Source organism: Grampus griseus (genome assembly GCF_964374135.1).
Source record: "Grampus griseus genome assembly, chromosome: 4".
Lineage (NCBI taxonomy): Eukaryota > Metazoa > Chordata > Mammalia > Artiodactyla > Delphinidae > Grampus > Grampus griseus.
This window is the reverse complement of record NC_138997.1, coordinates 58,285,072-58,303,902: the sequence shown is the minus strand read 5'-3', so window position 1 is coordinate 58,303,902 and position 18,831 is coordinate 58,285,072. Positions and strand designations below refer to the sequence as shown.

Genomic DNA, 18,831 nt, shown 5'->3' with positions numbered 1-18,831 from the left:
TTTTCAAAGGACTCAATGATTTTGGAATGTGAGCTCAGTACTTTTGGTTGGAAATAATCAATGGGCAAACAACTGGCTTATAAGAGTGCAAAAATTCCTACTACCCACTTCATCTGTAGTGGTTTTCAGAAGTGGATGAGAATTTTGATAGAAAATTAGGAAATGTGTTTTTTATGGGAACATACTATTTAGATTAAAGGTATTTCTTTTACTATGGGGGTAATCGTATTTTTCCTCTAACTCCTGAGGGTTTTTTTGTGTTTTTTTTGCGGTACACGGGCCTCTCACTGTTGTGGCCTCTCCCGTTGCGGAGCACAGGCTCCGGATGCGCAGGCTCAGCGGCCACGTCTCACGGGCCCAGCTGCTCCGCGGCATGTAGGATCTTCCCAGACCGGGGCACGAACCCGCGTCCACTGCATCGGCAGGCGGACTCTCAACCACTGCGCTACCAGGGAAGCCCCTTCTGAGAGTTTTTAACTGAAGTCTATGGAGATAGAATATTATTGGGATTAATTTTAAGCTCAAAATACTCAATTTTTAAATTTTTGTTTTCAAAACAATGCACATAAAATATTTACTATATATAAACTTCCTTTTGGATAAGAAATCTCCATTTGTGTCATTTCTTGTTTCAAAATCATATTCTGTTGTAGAAAAACTTGTACAAGAACTGCTTACTTTGTAAGCAGACCTCTTTAGAAATGTACATTATCTGTACTATAGGAGCTGTTTTTCATCACTGCAGTGAGGTCATAGAGCTTGAGAGAGAATTTGAGAACAGATCCATTGACTCTAATAAATTCTAAATAATAGTCACAGTGAATGTTACTGATTTCTTTTATAGCCTCCATTCATTGTTTTGTCCATCCTAACAGTTCTTCAATTATCACCAAAGTATCCCACTCTGCAAGAACCCATGTGATTCAGAATTAGTTGGCCCCATCCTCAGAGAGTGAACTTGATTGGCCAGGGTTACCCATTCCTTTAGGAACTCATGAATCAGGGCATGGCATTCCTTTTGCCAGGACTTGGCTTAAAATTAGGCAGTTTACCATACTTAGGCCAATGAAATGCCATGGGAGTTTTTCTGAGAATTTCTGTGAAAGGTTTGCCTGCTCTTTGGAGAAAGTCACTGAAATAGATACTTTTTCATCTCATGGGACTAAATTATGTAAATGTGAAGTGTGGAAATGTTTTAACTATTTTGCCAGCTTCAGGGAACTGGTTTAAGGATAAATCCAACAAACAATAGGAAAACCCGTTCTGTCTTGCATCATAGAATAGGGTAGAGATTTCTGTAATCTTTGAGGAACTTTTCTACTTCACTGGGCCTTGAACCAAAGATGCTGTAAGTACAGTCAAGGATTTACAGAAATAAGGAAAAATCATTGGGAAGAGGTCATAGATCTGAGTAAAACAGAGGGTGAGTGAGGGTGCAGGATCAATATGGACAAACATCTTGATAAAACAAGTTACATTTCAGCTCAAGAAAAAGTGACACAGGGTTATGCCTTGCACTTGAACTCATCCGACCCAAGTGCTGATGTGGGGAAAAGGTGCTCAGAGCACATTGGAGTTTATAGTAAAAATATGGTAAAGGGAGAAAAGGGAAGGGAGAAATTTAATGATGTTAAATTTAATCTTTACATCCTCTCTCTCCAGTAGGCGCTTCAGACTTTATTGCTAGTATGCAATAAAGTCAGGCTTTGAGCCACATTGTTTTAACTCAGTAGCCCACAATCTTCTGAGAGGAGGAAGGAAGAGCTTATTTCTCCTTTGTTTGGGAATGTGTTTCCTGGTGCAATCTGGCAAAAGAGTCGAGATATGATGTTGATTAGGAATGAAGGAAAAAAAATCAAAAATTTTTTAAAACATTTAAAAATTTTAAATTCATTTAAATTTGTTGTTTAATTGAAGCATAATTGAAATGTAACATTATATTAGTTTGAGGTGTACATGATTTGGTATTTATGTATTGTGAAATTATCACCACAGTAAATTTAGTTAACATCCATCACCACGTGTAAGTTTTTTTCTTGTGATGAGGACTTTTAATATTTACTCTCAACAGTTTTCGCATATGCAATATGATGTTAGCTATAGTCACCATGCTGTTAAAATTACTTCTCCATGACTTGCTTATTTTGTAATGGGATGTTTGTACCTTTTTTACCCCTTTCAGCCATTTTGCCCACCTCCACCACCTGCCACCTTTGGTAACCACCAACCTATTTTCTGTATAAAATTTTTACTTTAAAGATTTTTCTTTTAGATTCCATCCACATTTAAGTGAAATTGTACAGTATTTGTCTTTGACTTGTTTCACTTGGCATAATGCCCTCAAGGTCCATCTGTGTTGTCAGAAATAGCAAGATTTCATTCTTTTCTTATGGCTGAATAATATTCCATAGTGTGTATGCCACACTTTCTTTATTCAGACATCAATGGACACTCAGGTTATGTCTGCATCTTGGCTATTGTAAATTTGCAATGAACATGGACGTGCATATATCTTCTTGAATTAGTGCTTTCGTTTTCTTTGGGTAAGTACCCAGGAGTGAAATTGCTGGATTGTATGGTAGTTCTATTTTTTAGTTTTTTGAGGAGCCTACACACTGTTCTGCATAGTGGTTGCACAAGTTTGCAATCTCAGCAACAGTACAGGAGGGTTCCCTTTTCTTCATATCCTCACCAACACTTGTTATTTCTTGTCTTTTTGATAATAGCCAATCTAACAGGTGTGAGGTGATATTTTGATTTGCATTTTCCTGATGATTAGTGATCATGAGCACTTTTTCATGAACCTGTTGGCCATCTGTTTCTCTTCTTTGGAAAATAGCTATTCAGAACTTCTACCATTTTTTAATTGGATTTTTTTGGGGTTTTGTTATTTTGCTATTGAGTTGTATGAGTTTTTTAATATATTTTGGATATTAACACCTTATATATATGATTTGCAAATATTTTCTCCCATTCTGTAGGCTGCCTTTTCATTTTGTTGATGATTCCCTTTGCTGTTCAGAGGCTTTTTAGTTTGATGTGTAGGCATACTATGGAGATAATTGCAGGTTCAATTCCAGACCACTGTAATAAAGCAAATATCTCAGTAAAACTAGTCACATGAAATTTTTGGTTTCCCGGTGCATTTAAGTTATGTTTACACTATATTATAGTCTATTAGGTGTCCAATAGCAATACGTCTAAAAAAACTATGTACCTTTGTTAAAAAACACTTTATTGCTAAAAAATTATAGCCATCATCTGGCAAAAAAAATGTTAACCATCATCTAGCAATGCAAGGTTGCCACAAACCTTCAATTTGTAAAAAAAAAAATGCAGTATCAGTAAAGCACATTAAAGGGTAGTGCAATAAAACAAGGTTGCTTATAGTCTCACTGTTTTTTGTTTTGTTTTGTTTTGTTTTTTTGCGGTACGTGGGCCTCTCACTGTTGTGGCCTCTCCCGTTGAGGAGCACAGGCTCCAGATGCGCAGGCACAGCGGCCATGGCTCACGGGCCCAGCCGCTCCGCGGCATGTGGGATCCTCCCGGATCGGGGCACGAACCCGTGTCCTCTGCATCGGCAGGCGGACTCTCAACCACTGCGCCACCAGGGAAGCCTGTTCTTATTTTTTTCAGGTATATACCCAGGAGAGGAATTGCTGGATCATATTTTTATTGTTTTGAGGAACCTCCATACTGTTTTCCATAGTGGCTGCACCAATTTACATTCCCACCAACAATATACAAGTGTTCCCTTTTCTCCACATCCTCTCCAACATTTGTTATTCATAGACTTTTTGATGCTAGCCATTCTGGCAGGTGTGAGGTGATACCTCACTGTAGTTTTGATTTGCATTTCTCTAATAGTTAGCAATGTTGAGTATATTTTTGAATGCCTGTTAGCCATCTGTACATCTTCTTTGGAAAAAATGTCTATTTGAGACTTGTGCCCATTCTTTGATTGTGTTATTTGTTTTCTTTGATAATGAATTGTATGAGCTGTTTGTGTATTTTGGATATTAACCACTTGTTAGGTAATTTACAAATATTTTCTCCCATTCTGTAGATTGTATTTTTGTTCTGCCGATGGTTTCCTTTCCTGTGCAAAAGGTTTTATGTTAATTAGGTCATTTGTTTATTGCTGCTTTTATTTCTTTTGCCTTAGGAGACTGATCTAAGAAAATATTGCTGTGATTTATGTCAAAGAGTGTTCTGCCTATGTTCCCTTCTAGGAGTTTTATAGTTTCAGGTCTTATATTTAAACCTTTAAACCATTTTGAGTTCATTTTTGTATAATGTACAGGAATGGTCTAATCTCATTGTTTTTAATGTGGCTGTCCAGTTTTCCCAGCACCACCTGTTGAAGAGACTCTTTTCTCTGTTACATATTCTTGCTAACTTTCTCAGAGATTGACCATAGGTGTGTGGGATTATTTCCAGACTCTGTATTCTGTTCCATTGATCTATGTGTCTGTTTTTGTGCCAATACCACACTGTTTTCATTACTGTAGCTTTGTCGTATATGTAGTCTGAAGTCTGGAAGAATTATACGTCCAGCTTTGTTCTTTATCCTCAGGACTGCTGTGGCAATTTGGGGTCTTTTGGTGTTCCATATAAATTTTAGTATTATTTGTTCTAGTTCTGTGAAAAATGTCCTGGGTATTTTGATCAGGACTGCACTAAATCTGTAGATAGCTTTGGGTACTAAGGCAGTTTTAATAATACTAATTCTTCCAACCCAAGAGCACAGGATATCGTTCCATTTCTTTGAATCATCTTCAATTTCTTTCATCAATGTTTTATAGTTTTCAGCCTGTAGGTCTTTCACCTCCTTGATTAAGTCTATTCCTAGGTATTTTATTATTTTTATGTGATTTTAAACAGGATTTTTATCTTACTTTCTTCTGACATTTCATTATTATTTTATAGAAATGCAACAGATTTCTTTGTATTGATCTTGTATCCTGCATCCTTGCTGAAATTATTTATTAGTTCTAATAGTTTTTGTGTGGAGACTTTAGTGTTCTCTATATAGGCTATCATGTCATCTGCAAATAGTGACAGTTTTACCTCTTCCCTTCCAATTTGGATACTTTTTATTTACTTTTTGTATCTGATTGCTGTGGTTAGGACTTCAAAAACTATGTTAAATAGAGGCATTGGGAGTGGCATCCTTGTCTTGTTCCTGAATTTAGAGATAAGGTTTTCAGCTTATCACTGTTGAGTAATATGTTTGTTGTGAGTTTGTCATAAATGGCCTTTATTATGTTGAAATATGTTCCCTCTATACCCACTTTGATGAAAGTTTTTGTCATGAATGGATGATGAATTTTATCAGTTGCTTTTTGTGCATCTATTGAGATATTCATGTGATTTTTATCTTTCCTTTTGTTAATGTGGTATATCACATTGATTGATTTACATATGTTGAATCATCCTTGTGACCCTGGAATGAATCCAACTTGATCATGGTGTGTGATTCTTTTTATGTATTGTTGGATTCAGTTTGCTAATATTTTTCGTTAGCTAATATTTTTTTTAAGGATTTTTGCATCTATATTCATTAATGATATCCACCTATAATTTTCTTTTTTTATGTTTGACTGGTTTTGGTATCAGGGTAATTGTGGTCTTGTAGAATGAATTTGGGAGTGTTCCCTTCTCTTCACTTTTTTGAAATAGTTTGAGAAGGATAGGTATAAATTCTTTTTTATATGTTTGGTAGAATTCCCCAGTGAAGCCATCTGGTCCTGGACTTTTGTTTCCTGGGAGTCTTTTTAAATTTCAAATTCAATTTCACTTCTAGTTATCGGTCTGTTCAAATTGTCTGTTTCTTTTTGAATCAGTCTTGGCAGGCTATATGCTCCTAGAAACTTGTCCATTTCTTCTAGGTTGTCCAATTTGTTGGCATATAATTGTTCATAGTATTCTTTTATGATTTTTTGAATTTCTGTGGAATTGGTTGTTATTTCTCCTCTTTTATTTCTTCTTTTGTTTTTTCGGGTCCTCTCTTTCTTCTTGGTGGGCTTGGCTAAAGATTAATCAATTTTGTTTAACTTTTCAAAAAACCAGTTCTTGGTTTGATTTTTCTATTGTTTTTTGATGTCTATTTCATTTGTTTCCTCTCTGATGATTATTACTTCCTTCCTTCTGCCAACTTTCAGCTTTCTTTGTTCTTCTAATTCCTTTAGTTGATAGATTAGGTTGTTTGAGATTTTTCTTATTTCTTGAGGAAGGCCTGCATCACTATGAACTTCCCTCTTAGAACTGCTTTTTGTTGTAACCCCTAGATTTTGGAAAGCTGTGTTTCCATTTTTATTTGTCTTGAGGTGTTTTCCATTTTCCTCTTTGATTTCATTGTTGACCCACATTTTTGGTAGTAACATGTGGTTTGGTCTCCATATGTTTGTTCTTTTCCCAATTTTCTTTCTTTAGCTGATTTCCAGTTTCATGCTACTGTGATCAGAAAAATGCTTGGTATAGTTTCTATCCTCATAAGTTTGTTGATGCTTGTTTTGCGACCTAGTATTTGATCTATATTGGAGAGCATTCCATGTGCACTGGAAAAGAATGTGTATTTCTTATTTTTTTTAGAAGTAATGTCCTGTAGATACCAAGTAAATTCGACTGGTCTATTGTGCCATTTAAGACCACTGTTGCTTTATTGATATTTGTCTGGATGATTGGCCCATTGATGTCAGAGGGGTTTTAAAGTCTCCTGCTATTATAGTACTATTGTCAAGTCCTCCCTTTGTGTCTGTTAGTATTTGCTATATATATTTAGGTGCTCCTGTATTGGGTGTGTATATGTTAACAAGTGTAATATCCTCTTTTTGCTTTCCCTTTATTATTCTGTAATGCCCTTCTTTGTCTTTCATTATGGCCTTTCAAAGTTTATTTTGTCTGATATGAGTATTGCTACCTCTGCTTTCTTGTTGTTTTCATTTACATGAAATATCTTTTCCTACCTCCTCACTTTCAGTCTGTATGTCTTTTGCCCTGAAGTGAGTCTCTGGTAAGGCACCATACTGAAGGCTCTTGTTCTTTTTTTTTTTTTGGCGGTACACGGGCCTCTCACTGTTGTGGCCTCTTCCGTTGCAGAGCATAGGCTCCGGATGCGCAGGCTCAGCGGCCATGGCTCATGGGCCCAGCCACTCTGCGGCATGTGGGATCTTCCCAGACCGGGGCATGAACCTATGTCCCCTGCATCAGCAGGCGGACTCTCAACCACTGCGCCACCAGGGAATCCCTCTTGTTCTTTTTTTTCCAGTCAGCTGCCCTATGTCTTTTGGTTGGAGCATTTAGTCCATTAACATGTAAAGGAATTTTTGATAGTTATTAATGACTTATTGCCATTCTAAAACTGTTTTCCAGTTGTTTTTGTAGTTTTTTTCTGTTCATTTCTTCTTTTTGTTTTTCTGTTGTGGTTTGATGATTTTATTTCATAGTATGCTTGGGATCCATCTTTTTGATTTTTGTGTATCTACTGTACATTTTTGATTTGTGGTTATCATGGGGTTCATATATGTTAACCCATAATTATATCTACTTTCTTTAAACTAATAGTCATTTAAGTTTAAACACATTCTAAGAGATTAATTTTTTATTCCTCTCCCTCATATTTTGTGTTTTTGATATTATATTTTACATCTTCATGCTTATCCCTTTACTGTTTATGGTAGTTATAGTTGCTTTTGCAATATTTTTTTGTCTTTTAATCTATGTACTGGCTTATTTAAGTGCTCTTCAGGAAAAAAAGTGATCTTCAATCCTTACTTTATATTGGCTGTTTCTACTGTGACTATCCCTTTCCTATAGATTCTTACTTCTTTTTCATTTAGAGAAGACCCATCAACATTTCTTTTTGGGTAGGTTTATTATTGCCAAATTTTTTTAGTTATTGCTTGTCTGAGAAGTTCTTTATCTCTCCTATTTTAAATGACAGTCTTGCTGGGTAGAGTATCCTAGGTTGCAAATTTTTCCCTTTCAGGAATTTGAATAGATCATGCTGCCCCCCTTCTGGCCTGAAAGTTTCTGCAGAGAAATCAGATAATAGCCTTATAGTGATCCTTTTGTATATGACTCTTTGTCTTTCTCTTGCTGCCTTTAGAATTCTCTATTTTTAACTCTTGTCATTAATTATGATATGTCTTATTCTGGGTCTGTCTGAGTTCATGTTGTTTCAGATCCTCTGTGTTTTCTATACCTGGATGTCTGTTTCCTTCTTTAGACTTGGGAATTTTTCAGCCATAATTTCTTCAAATACATCTCGATAACTTTTCTCTCTCTCATCTTCTGGAACCCCTAAAATGCAAATGTTGCATGTTTTATGCTATCCCAAAGATCTCATGTTACTTTATTTTTATTTATTTGTCTTTTGTTCTGATTGGGTGATTTTCATTCTATTTTCTAGATTACTTATGCATTCTTCTGTGTCATTTAGTATTCTATTCATTGCTTCTAGAGTGCTTTTTATCTCAGATATTGAATTATCTATTTTTGTTTGTGTCTTCTTTATATTTTCTAGTTCCCTGTTAAAATGATCTGTGCTTAGATGAATTCTCTTTCCTAATTCAATTAGCATTTTTATTATCAACCGTTTGAATTCATTGTCTGGTATACTGATTATCTCTGTTTCATTATTTTTTTTTAAGGGGTTTTGTCTTGCTCTTTCAATTGAGAGTAGTTCTCTGCCTTTTCATTTTACTTGCTTTGTCTCTGTGAATATAGGTGAAACAGTTACCTTCTGTCGTCCTGAAGTGGTGTTCTTATGTGGAAGCATCCTTATGTAGACCTTGTGTGCCTTTGGTGGGAGGGCTGTGTTTGATGTGGATTCCAGTCACACATTTCCTTAGGGTGTGCTGGTAGCTATCACCTTGGTGTAGGGGTTGTGGCTGGTAATGGAGAAGCCTGAGCCTGTGCAGGGTGTGAGGTGGAACTTCCACTCTGCTCAGTGGCCATCTCTACCCTTTCACAGGTGGAGTCTGCTCCCAAGGTGCTGGAGCAGAAGGTTGAGAATCTGGCTGGAGCTGGTTGTGTGTTCCATTTAAGTGTGTGTTTTTCCTCCTCCCTGCACTGGGGTCTTTTCCCCAAAGCAGGGGAGTACTGAAGCAAGTGGGGCTCCTGTGCTTACAGTGGTCTGATGCACTGGTTGTGTAGGCATCTGTGGCTACCTCAGACACAGCTCACATTCACATCTCTTCCCCTGTTGTGGTCACTCCAGATCTAGTGCTAGGTTGTGGCATCAAGTGGGCAGGGCTGGAGCATTTGCTCATCTGGGATTGCATACTTGTGGTCACAGGAGTTCAAGCAGCTGTGCTGCCATCAGAAGTCTGGGCTGCTTATGGGGTGCTGTCTTAGTAAGCACCAACAATGGCCTCCACCATCCCACCTGGAAACACCCCAGGCCCCAGGTCACCTCTGCATCCCAAGATTGAATCTTTTCCCAGTTGGTGGGAAATCTCCCTAGATCCAGGGCCAAGCTGTGGTGTGGAGTGGGTGAGGTAGGAGTGTTTGCTTGGCTTGGACTGGGGAGCCCAGTGAGGCAGCAACCACTAGGGCTGACCTCTCTCCGCCCTGTCTGTTGGCAAGCCAGCACCCTTGCATTCCACACGAGTGGAGCCCAGGCTTCTCCAGACTTTCTATCTGTCCCAGCAGTTCTCCAAGCAGCCAAGGGAACTTGTCTCCTTCCTGTAGGACCCTAGAACTGGGATGCCCAGTCTGTGACTTGACCCACTCACTTCCCAGGGTGAGTGTCCATCTGTGCAATCTCTCTTTTCCTCTTAGTACCCTCCCAGGGGTATTTGTCCCAGACCGGTGCTTTTTTTCTTGTCCTACTCAATTATGTGTGTATCTTACTTACAGCCTTGGTTTGTAGGAGTTCTGCCACTTTCCAGTTAGTTTTCCATGAGAATTGTTCCACCTGTAGATGTATTTTTGATGTGTTTGTGTGGGGAGGTGAGCTCCACATCATCTTGCTCCACCACCATTTGATCTTCCTCTGATCAGTGATCGTTGATGTTACTATTGCAAAAAGATTATGACTCACTGAAGGCTCAAGATGATTAGTATTTATTACCAATAAGGTGTTTTTAAATAGAGATATGTACATTTTGAAGATGAAATATATTTGACATAAAACATTATGTAATTTAAGTTGTATAATGTATTGATTTGATACATTTATATTCAATATATTGTAATAGGATAGCCACTTTTCATGATAGTTCACACCTCTATCATGTCACATAATTATTTCTTTTTGTGGTTGGAATAATTAAGATGTAGTCTCTTAGCAAGTTTGATGATTATAATATAATATGGTTGTCCATGTTCACTGTACTATACCTTAGATCTCTAGGACTTATTTTTCTATGAGATGCAGATCTGTACCCTTAAAAGACATCTCTCCTATTCTCCTGCCCCTCAGCTCCTGGTAACCACCATATTACTCTCTGTTTTTACAAGTTTGACTTTTTTATATTCCACATAAAATGGATATCATCTAGTATTTGTCTTTCTCTGTCTTTTAAAAAAATAAACAAAATGACAATCTTTAGCTAGATTAACTAAGGAAGGAAGAAGACATAAATAAAATTAGAAATGAAAGTGGAGACATTATAACTGATGCTACAGAAATACATACGCTCGTAAGAGACTACTGCGTAGAATTATAGGCCAAAAAATTACATTACCAAGAAGAATGAATAAATTCCTAGAAACATGCAATCTATCAAGACTGAATCAGGAAGAATTAGAAAATCTGGACAGTCATAATAAGTAAAGGTATTGAATCAGTTTCAAAAACCTCTCAACAGAAAACCCCAGGACCAGAAGGCTTCACTGACAAATTCTATGAAATATTTAAAGAATAATTAATGCCAGTTCTTCAAAAACTCTTCCAAAAAAATTAAAGAGGAAAGAGGGAACACTTCCAAACTCATTCTACAAGCCAGTATTACCTTCAATATAAGCCATTATCCAGGATGAATATAAATGCAAAAATTCTCATCCAAATATCAGCAAGTCAAATTCAAGAACATATTAAAAGGATTATATACCATGACCAAATGGGATTTATCCCTGGGATGCAAGGATGGTTCAAAGTACCCAAATCAGTAAGTGTAATACATTGCATTAATAGAATGAAATTTAAAATAACTTGATCATCTCAATAAATGTAGAATAACATTTGGCAAGATACAACATCCTTTCCTGATAAAAACCCTCAACATATTGGGTGTAGAAGGAACATACTTCAACATAATAAAGATGTGATATATATAATACACACACACACATGCACACACACACACAGAGAACTGAATGTTATTCATCTATGAGAAAGAAGGACATCCCGCCATTTTTTGACAACATGGATGGACTTTGATGGCATTATGCTAAAATTCGTGCTTTCATTCTAATCTTAATTACTCCTATAACTAAATATACATTGTGATATATATTTTGAAAATTGTAATTCTAATTTATATTTTTTTATCCTACAAGAAAACTGTGATCTTATTATAGCTGTTATTTTCCAACTAAACCTCATACTATAGTTGATTTAGTGTAATAAAAAATTCTTTGAGAAAACGATTGTAATGGTGTGATGTGCACATGATAATTTATTTAATTATTGCTTAATTTTGAATATTTACATTACTTCCAGTGTTGGCTTTTATGAATTACTGCCCAAAATATTGTTTTTGCACACCTTGATTAATTTTCTCTGTATGGTTTCTTAGGAGTATACTATGAAGTCAAAGGCTATAGCATTTTTAAGATTCTTGAAGCATTTTGCCAAATGTCTTAATTCTTTAAAAATTACAGAAATTTTCTGAGAACCTAATAATGAATGGAAAAGTTAGTAGCTTGAAGGAATAGTTTCTTTATATAATGAAATCTTCACAATCATTGACGGATTTAAATCTTATTTTGCAACTTAATAGCAACAGCTACTATTACTAATTATTTTCATTATCCTACTATTCATCTTTTCTTTGTCCTTATTCCTCTCCTCTTAACCTCCCTTCTTACTAACGCTATCACTTTCCTGCAATGAGAACAGGGAAATCTTTCAAAAACTAGGGTTAGATAGCATAGAACTTTCACTAACCTTATCTCAGACTTTGTTGGTGCAAATGGCATTATTTTGTTCTTTTTTATGGCTGAGTAATATTCCATTGCATATATGTACCACATCTTTTATTTATTTTTGGCTGCATTGGTTCTTCCTTGCTGTGCACGGGCTTTCTCTAGTTGTGGTGAGTGGGGGCTACTCTTTGCAGTGCGTGGGCTTCTCATTGTGGTGGCTTCTCTTGTTGTAGAGCATGGGCTCTGGGCATGCGGGCTTCAGTACTTGTGGCTCACAGGCTCTAGAGCACGGACTCAGTAGTTGTGGCGCATGGGCTTAGCTGCTCTGTGGCATCAGGGATCTTCCCAGACCAGGGCTTGAACCCATGTCCGCTGCATTGGCAGGCAGATTCTTAACCACTGTGCCACTAGGGAAGCCCTTAAGTCAATTTAAAAGAGATCATATCAATTTAAAATAGATTCGATTCTTGCTTTCCTTCATAAGGAATAGCATCCTATAAATTGAAGAGAATTCTTTGTATTTTTAAACTACAGGAAGTTTTCAGATTCAAGTTGTACAAATTATTTGCTGTTTAGTGTATGTGCAGAGTTTATGGTTCTTATATATGCAGTGTATATTTTCCCTGTGCTCATTCTGTTAGGCAGCTATGATGTTGAGATGTACATCCCTAAGGGAGCTTTACTGAGGTTTTCTATAGGATTGGTATAGGCAGAAAACACCTATCCTAATAAACTAAATTATCTCTTTTATTCTGCAAGTTGTAAAACCCTGGGATTTCAAATGAGGAATGGTTTAAGTGCTGATGTGAAAGCTAGGAAATGCTGAATTTGGCTCCAAAAATTGTTAGATCATACACTTATATTGTTCAAGAATGGTGTTCTTTTTGGCTAGTGCGCCAGTGAAGAATCTCAATCCTTAGAAAAGAATTTTATCATTTTATCTTGCTGGTCAGATAGCCAAACCTTAAAAAATTCTTAAAATAAAACAACTTTAACTTAAATGTATTAAATTATATTTTATTTAACTTAAATTTTATTACATGTATTAAAATTTTAATTCCCTTTATTTTTCATTTAAAAACTTAAAATTTACTTTTAAACAACTCCTTGGGATATCTACTCTTTAGGACTTTGCTAGATTATATAATCTTGATATATTGGAAAACCAGTTTCTAGTAATTTAGAAATTAGATCCAAGTGACTGGTACACATTGGGTTATTGACAGTATGGAATAGCAACAAAATAACAATAAAGACAATAGGTAATATTTTTTATGGATCACTAAGTATGTTCCAGAGACATTTTGGGTGTTTCATACATACTAACAGATTTTTTCCCCACAACAATATGAGGTTTGTACTATTATTATAAGAGTTAAGGCGGACATAACTCTATGAACATTGTATTCTAGTTTTCCATCATTGTTGCCTGTATCTTGTAACAACCAGCTAAATGGTGTCCCTTTTCACTCTTGCCCCTCTACAATCCAACCCAGTGACTACATCCTGTGTGTGTTTTTTTTTATGTGAACATCTCTCTCCCTTTCTTTACCCTTTTAATTTTCTCCCTAATGCTCCTACTAGATGTTTCAAACTCCTTATAATTATCTGTCTCCAACTTACCTCTCCAGCATCATCTGCCTCTTTACTCAAACTCTTCCTTTTTAGGCTAAACTTAGACTTCTTGGAAACTGTCATTACTACTCTACCTGCTTTTCTTTTGTGCCTTCTTCTACCCCTGCCCTATCCTGAACATCTTTCAGATCTTGTCTTAATTATCAATGCCTCAGGGATAATATCTGTGATTCCTGCTGGATGTTTCCTTAGTGTTGTGGTCTTTCCTTATAAAAATTTCACAAAGTTTTTACTACTTGCTGGTATTCTATCTTTCCAGGTAGAGTGTCAGATGGCAGAAATTGTGTCTACACCATTTCTCTGCATATTAGCACTTATTTCTGGAATATGCTAGTCATTTTATAATTATTCTTTTAATTTTTTATAATAATTCTTTTAATGAAGTCTGATGATTTATTATGTATTGAATAATGAAAGTAATAATTTTACTGACATATTCTCAAAGTCTTCCACTTTATTCTGTATTGATAATGAAATTCTGATACTTGCGTTGGTATAGAAATATATGAGTTTCTAATTGGCAAGTCACTTTATCTAGCATCCCACATCTCTCTCACTGTAATTAAATATTCTAAATAAAGAACACAGGATTATTCCTATTGAAAATTCAATGTAAACAAAACAAAATAAATAGGAATAGGTAACCTTAGGCAGGGGTTTGGCTGGTTTGCAGTGGAGGCCTCCAACAAATTCAAAATTTGGTAGCAGTGGGAGAGGAAATTCAAAATCCCAGTATGTTCAAATGAGCCACATTTCAGCTTTCCCCATTGTCTTTAATAATGTAGTCGGTCTTTCTGGAAGGATAAACTAAAACAACAAGAGTTAGATCAAATGAGAGTATTGCCATGTGAATATAGTAGGTAGTTTTTGGAAAGGAGCTTGGAATGATATAGCCAAAGATGTTTGAAAGTGTTCTCTAATTAAGCAAATATATATGTATGTGTATAGTGTACACCATATTGATATTGTATCATATCATATCATATAATACAGAAATCGAGCTACACAAGTAGAAACAATTTCCAAATGCTACCTAGATACTTGTGCTACAAATATGTGTGTAACTCTTCAATCTACCTGTCTTCATTTATCAAGACATTTTATGAGGTTTCTAGTGATTTTTTTTAAGTTAAAAAAAGAAGTTTAGTAATATAGATATATAATTGCTTGGAGAAGTCCTAAGTGCTTCAGTTTGTGTTTTATGACTTCCTGGAGGAGAATCTGTATGAGTAATGGGAAACAGGGTTATACCTTACCCTATAATTTAATATTTTGATAATACTTATGAAATCATTTTATATTTTCATTTCCTTGTTTCACTTATAAGAGACAAAATTCTGTTACTTTATACAAACTCACCTTCCAAGGCACTAGGAAAGTTAGGACTTCATGCTACCAACTAAAAATATGACTTACCTAGTACTTCGCCATAAAACTGATTCCATTTATTCTCATTAAATGTCTGGAACCAAAAGTCAAAATAAAGTGCATATATCATATTTTTGACCCTCTCCGTGAATGTCACGTGATCACTTAATTCTGAAAACGTAGCAGGTACATAGGATGGTGGTAATGGAAGTCTTCCACTATACTTTTCAGCTGAATAGCCAGGAGAGGAGCAGAGACTGTATACTAAAGGTACTTTAAGTACCTCAGCCAGCAGCTCACCACAGGGTCCAACAGCATCTGCAAGAACAGCATCAAACCTTGATTCATGTAGTTTTGTCATCAGCTTCTTGTTCGAAACAACATCTTTACAGATATTCATAAGCATATCAGAAAGTTCCCAAAATAAACTTCTCAATGATGAAAAATATGTCCACAACGAATTTTTTGCCAGATATGTCCATTTCTCTACCAAATGCTTGATGTTATGCTTCAAATTATCTTTAGTTAAAGACATAGGGAAAGTCCCAAACTTAATAGCAGATGGTTTGTTGGAATCAATAAGAATGGAAGCTGAAGTTGTCAGAACAGTCACCTTATGACCCATGATGACAAGTTCATCCAGGATTGTCTTCATATTCATCCAATGACTGTATTTCATTGGCCGTGCCAGCACCTTTCCACAATTTCCAGAGCTAAAGTAGCAAGTCAGCTGTAGTAGCAGCAGAAGTGAGAGCCATTTCACAGACATCTTGTTCATATGCAGTACTTTTCAAAAATTACATTATCCTTTTGCCATTGCTCATGCTTATATCCAAGGAAAAATCAATCAGGATGTTAAATTATAACTCCTGTGCCTCAAATAACTACATTATATGAATAGTCATAGCTGTGGAAATCAAGTGAAAGGGCAAAGTGTAGAACACTTCATGTTTATACTGGTGTTTAATATTATTTCATCAGTGCTATCACCCATCTAAAAGTCGATGACCTTGCACACACAAATCAGTTATTATGTAAGAGAGAAAAATAGTGTAACAACAGTGACAAGTGAGAGGCTCTTGTGTCCGCAGTCCCCTTGACACAGAATTAGAGATAATGTAACATCAACAGGATGGAGGGTTAGGAGGTTCCAACACTTGTATCCCCCATAAAAGCAACAACAAAAAAATAAATGAGCAACTACAAACCAATGTAAATTACTTTGGGAAAGCTCTGGACTACAATGAAGAAGCAGCAGAAACCCTGCAGATTGTAAAAACTGAGGATGGCCCTGTGAAAAAGCTTGGGAAACATTTTACCTCCATCACCTCATCCTCCAGTTCAGAGCAGCTTGACACCCACAGAAATTCCTTCAAATGGATTTCACCCCATGGGGAGAGGAAGAGCAGGAGAATCCCAGCAAGCTTCACCATCATAGAGGTTTGCTACTGAGGACTTGCACAGTCTTCTCCAACACTGATTACAGCAGACACAGAGCTGCCCAGAGTCCCTGCTTCTGTGTCTTTCCTGAGGCTGGAAATGTTGCTGTGGTGAGATCTGACACTTGGGGCCCCATCACTCTGGTACTTTGCTTTCCCTGGTTGAGTTGTCACAATGCCTGACTATCTATGAGACTGGAGCTCCTGCTCTGTGCCCTGCCCTCAGGTATTAAGTCAGTACTTTTTCTTGCCATAACTGAGGCAATCCTGCTATTGCTTGGACTTCACTGTGTATTCCTAGTTGTGGCTTTGACTGGTCATTACCTAGGCTGAGCTGCTGAGCTACCCACCATTCCTGGAGCCTAAGTCATGGCTTTAACCTATCATTGCTGGGGCTAAAATGCTGCTACTTTGTACCTCACCCTGGGTCAGAGTTCTGATCCACAATTACCACGGCCACACTGCTGGGGCTCTGCACCCCAGCCCATGGGTCCTGACTTGCGACTTTAACAGGCCATTGCTGGGCACACGCTGCTGCTGCTCTGTGACTTCCACTAGGGCCAGAATTGGAATCTTGGCCCACCATTTCCAGGCTGTGCAGCTACAGGACCCTGGACCCTTGGACCTAAGCCATTGTAGAACCCTGTCATCTCAGGGCCTGTAACACTGCTGCATCCCAGTCACCCCCCCCCCCAATATATTAACTATATGTCAAATGCCTAGGACTACAACTATATACATGTTTTACATGCTTGCTTTTTATATTTATTAAGAGAAGAAAGAAGACATATGCATTTATACTGTCATATAAATACTTATCTCACCAGTTCTTTCTGTTTTATCATGGTGATTAGAAATTGCAATCTGGGTTTACTTCCTTCAGTTTGAAGACTTTCTTTTAGTTTTTCCTATAAGGCAGATTTCCAAGCAATGAATTTTTTGGGGGGGGAGTGGAGGGAGAGAAATATCTGTATTTTGCCCTCATTTTTGAAAGATAGTTTTGTTTGATATAGAACTTTTGGTTGACAGTTTTGTCTTTCAGCGCTTTGAATATGTCATCCCACTGCCATAGAGCTTCCATTGTTTCTAATGAGATATAAGTGATGTCTTATTGGAGTTCCCTTGTATGGATAAATTACTTTTCTTTTAGTGCTTCAAGATTTTCTGTCTTTAGCTTTCAACATTTCATTAAGTCTGTGTATGGCTCTCCTATGTTTATCGTACTTGGACTTGGTTGAACAATTGGGATACATAGGTTAATGCTTTTCATCATATTTGGGATGTTCTCAGGCATTATTTTTAAAAATATTTTGCTCCGCTCCTTTTTCTCTGACACTCCTATTTTGTGTATGTTACTGTGCTTAATTATGTCCCACAATTCTCAACCCCTCAGTTCATTTATCTTCATTCTTTTTTCTCTCTGTTCTTTGAGGTGTATTATCTTATTGATCTATCTTCAAGTTTGCAGGGTTTTTTTTAAAATTTATTTTTGTCTGTGTTGGATCTTTGTTGCTGTGTGTGGACTCTCTCTAGTTGCAGTCAGTGGGGTCTATTCTTCATTGTGGTGCACGGGCTTTTCACTGTGGTGGCTTCTCCTGTTGCAGAGCACAGGCTCTAAGTGCATGGCCTCAGGAGTTGTGGTGTGCAGGCTCAGTAGTTGTCATGCACGGGCTTGTTGCTCCATGGCACGTGGGGTCTTCCTGGACCAGAGCTCAAACCCATGTCCCCTGTATTGGCAGGTGGATTCATAACCACTGCGCCACCAGGGAAGTCCCTTGCAGGCTTTTTTGTTTTGTTTTGTTTTTAAAGTTCAGCAAGATTTTTTTTTTTTGATAGACATTGATGATCTGATTTTTAAATTCATATGGAAAGGAAAAGGACCTAGAATAGCCAAAGTTGTATATCAAACTTTAAAAAGGAAAACAAAGTTGAAGGACTAACATTACCTGATTTCAGGAGTTATTGTAAAGCTATGTAATCAAGAGAGTATGGTACTGGTGCAAAGACAGACAAATAGATCAGCGGAATAGAATAGCAAGTCCAGAAACTAACCCACACACATATGGCACACATATATGGACAAATGATTTTTGACAAAGGTGTAAAGACAATTTAGTGGAGAAAGGACAGCCTTTCAACAAGTGGTGCTGGCATAAAAGGATAGGCATGTGCCAAAAAAAAAACCAAAAAAATAAACCAAAACAAGAACGTCAAACCATACCTTGTACCATACACAAAAATTAACTTAAAATGGATCATAAAATCAAATGCAAAATCTACAACTAGGGCTTCC

At 36.8% G+C, this 18,831-nt stretch overlaps 1 protein-coding gene across 1 annotated transcript; it reads right to left on the bottom strand.

Annotated features, from left to right (window-relative positions):
• Window positions 1–12,022: 12,022 nt before the first annotated feature.
• Window positions 12,023–15,880, bottom strand: LOC309822273 (UDP-glucuronosyltransferase 2B4-like; the record flags this gene model as incomplete). The annotated part of the gene is given in 4 exon segments (XM_082654013.1): window positions 12,023–12,055; window positions 14,377–14,469; window positions 14,473–14,525; window positions 15,148–15,880. Coding segments are annotated over 4 exon segments (909 nt in total). The 5' UTR covers window positions 15,878–15,880.
• Between the last annotated feature and the right edge of the window lie 2,951 nt (window positions 15,881–18,831).